Genomic DNA, 1,794 nt, shown 5'->3' with positions numbered 1-1,794 from the left:
ATATAATCTGAATCTAAATCTGCATGATTTTATATTTTACCTAACTTTTATGATTTTTAGGCATCCGCTCGGGAGTCACAACAAGTGACGCAGCAAGTTCGTAGCGTACCACCCACTGGTCCTCCGAAGATAGCGGCAAAAAAAGGCGGTGCTTTTGTGCCTCGATACCGGATGACGCTCACAACAATGGTTGATATGTCCGATTTGAAGGATGGTGCTTTACGTGAAATCAATATGGATGAAAGTGTCTTCGGTATTGAATTCAAGTAACATATTGCAATTGATGACTTGGAAGAGATTTTTACGCATGAACAACTAGGCGTCGGTAATATGCACTCATACATCCGGTAATATTCACTCATCCGATATATTATTTAATTAGTCCCACAATATAATTTATTTACACATTTCAATGAAAATAATCTAATGTTTATTATGTTTTTATTTAAAGTTGTTGTATGACAGAGTGTTGTGCGGGACTGTATTGTCTAACAGATTCCGTTTCGTGTCTTCCGCCCATTGCAGCGGAATGGCAATTGATTCGGAACCGGAATCAGTTAGACAGCTCTTAGTCGATAGATTCATGTCCACCGGCAATTCAGAAAGTCTGCATCTTTGGGCGTATAATACCCGACCAGTAGGGTTAGTTCTCATTCTTGGTTCATCTAATCTCTGTTTCTTTTGTGTATAGCAAAATTTTCATATAACCTATTGTTTTAATTTATAGAGCACACTGGTTGTTGCTTGCTATCAACCCTATAAGAGAAGTCGTGTATTATCTGAATTCGGTAAATGGTGACTGGACCAATTATCCGGCTATGAAGGAAATCGTTGATTTGTAAGTGGGACCGTTCTAAATATTCGTGTATATTTATATATTTACTTATTTGTGGGATTGATCTAAACATATGCTTTTATATATTTGTTAATTAGATCAATACAAGTGTTCCGAAGTCAACGGGACGCACAGGTATCCCGGACTAAATCAAACAACATTACTTGGATCAAAGTGCAGGTACATTATTTTTCACAATTTTGCTTATAATATTTATGCTACTTGATAAAACAAGACAACTATAAAATCTTATTTGTTTTTCTATGTAGTGTCCGCAACAGCGAAACAGTTCAGATTGCGGATACTTTGTTTTGAGGTTTATGAAAGAAATCCTTCAGGCGAATCAATTAGAGATTCCGCTCACGGTATGAATTTATAACTTAAGATAATTTCATATAACTTATTACATTTAACTAAATATATCATTCATATTATGTTTTTGTTTTGTAGTACCTTGACGAATTCCGTGCTGCTGGGTACCCGAGACTTAAGTTGGAAGAAATCAAAGAGGATTTGTGTCACTTTTATATTAAGCAATTTTTCATGTAGGATTTGTGTCGATTTGAACTATAATATTATTGATGTTGTAATGATGTATATATATAATTTTGGATATTATAATGGTATTATATTAGTATATATATATTGTCTTACTGATGGCTGAAATTATATCGTCGAAAATATATTACAGGTCGAAAATATTACAGGTTGAAAACATATTACAGGTCGAAAATATTACAGGTCGACTGGGAGGATTAAATTACAGGCTGCACATTAAAATACCTCATTTAGCAACGATAGCGCTTTTAAAAAGCGCTCTTAAAGGTCCACCTACAAAAGCGCTTCTTAGTAAAAGCGCTGCCAAAGAATAATAAAAAAGCATAAAAAAAAAAACAACGCAACATACGAAAGCGCTTTTGGAAAAGCGCTCTTATAGGGGGGGCTACCAGAGCGCTTTT

General features: G+C 34.9%; 1 protein-coding gene across 1 annotated transcript; it reads left to right on the top strand.

Annotated features, from left to right (window-relative positions):
• The first annotated feature begins 484 nt into the window (after nt 1-484).
• LOC131599462 (uncharacterized) lies at nt 485-1,463 on the top strand. The gene is made up of 5 exons (XM_058871803.1): nt 485-642; nt 728-838; nt 934-1,015; nt 1,105-1,200; nt 1,286-1,463. Exons 1-5 carry the CDS (start codon nt 530-532, stop codon nt 1,382-1,384), a joined length of 501 nt encoding a protein of 166 aa, XP_058727786.1. The 5' UTR covers nt 485-529; the 3' UTR covers nt 1,385-1,463.
• Nucleotides 1,464-1,794: the final 331 nt, after the last annotated feature.

This window comes from Vicia villosa, linkage group LG4 (assembly GCF_029867415.1).
Source record: "Vicia villosa cultivar HV-30 ecotype Madison, WI linkage group LG4, Vvil1.0, whole genome shotgun sequence".
NCBI lineage: Eukaryota > Viridiplantae > Streptophyta > Magnoliopsida > Fabales > Fabaceae > Vicia > Vicia villosa.
This window is presented reverse-complemented; position numbering and strand designations above follow the sequence as displayed.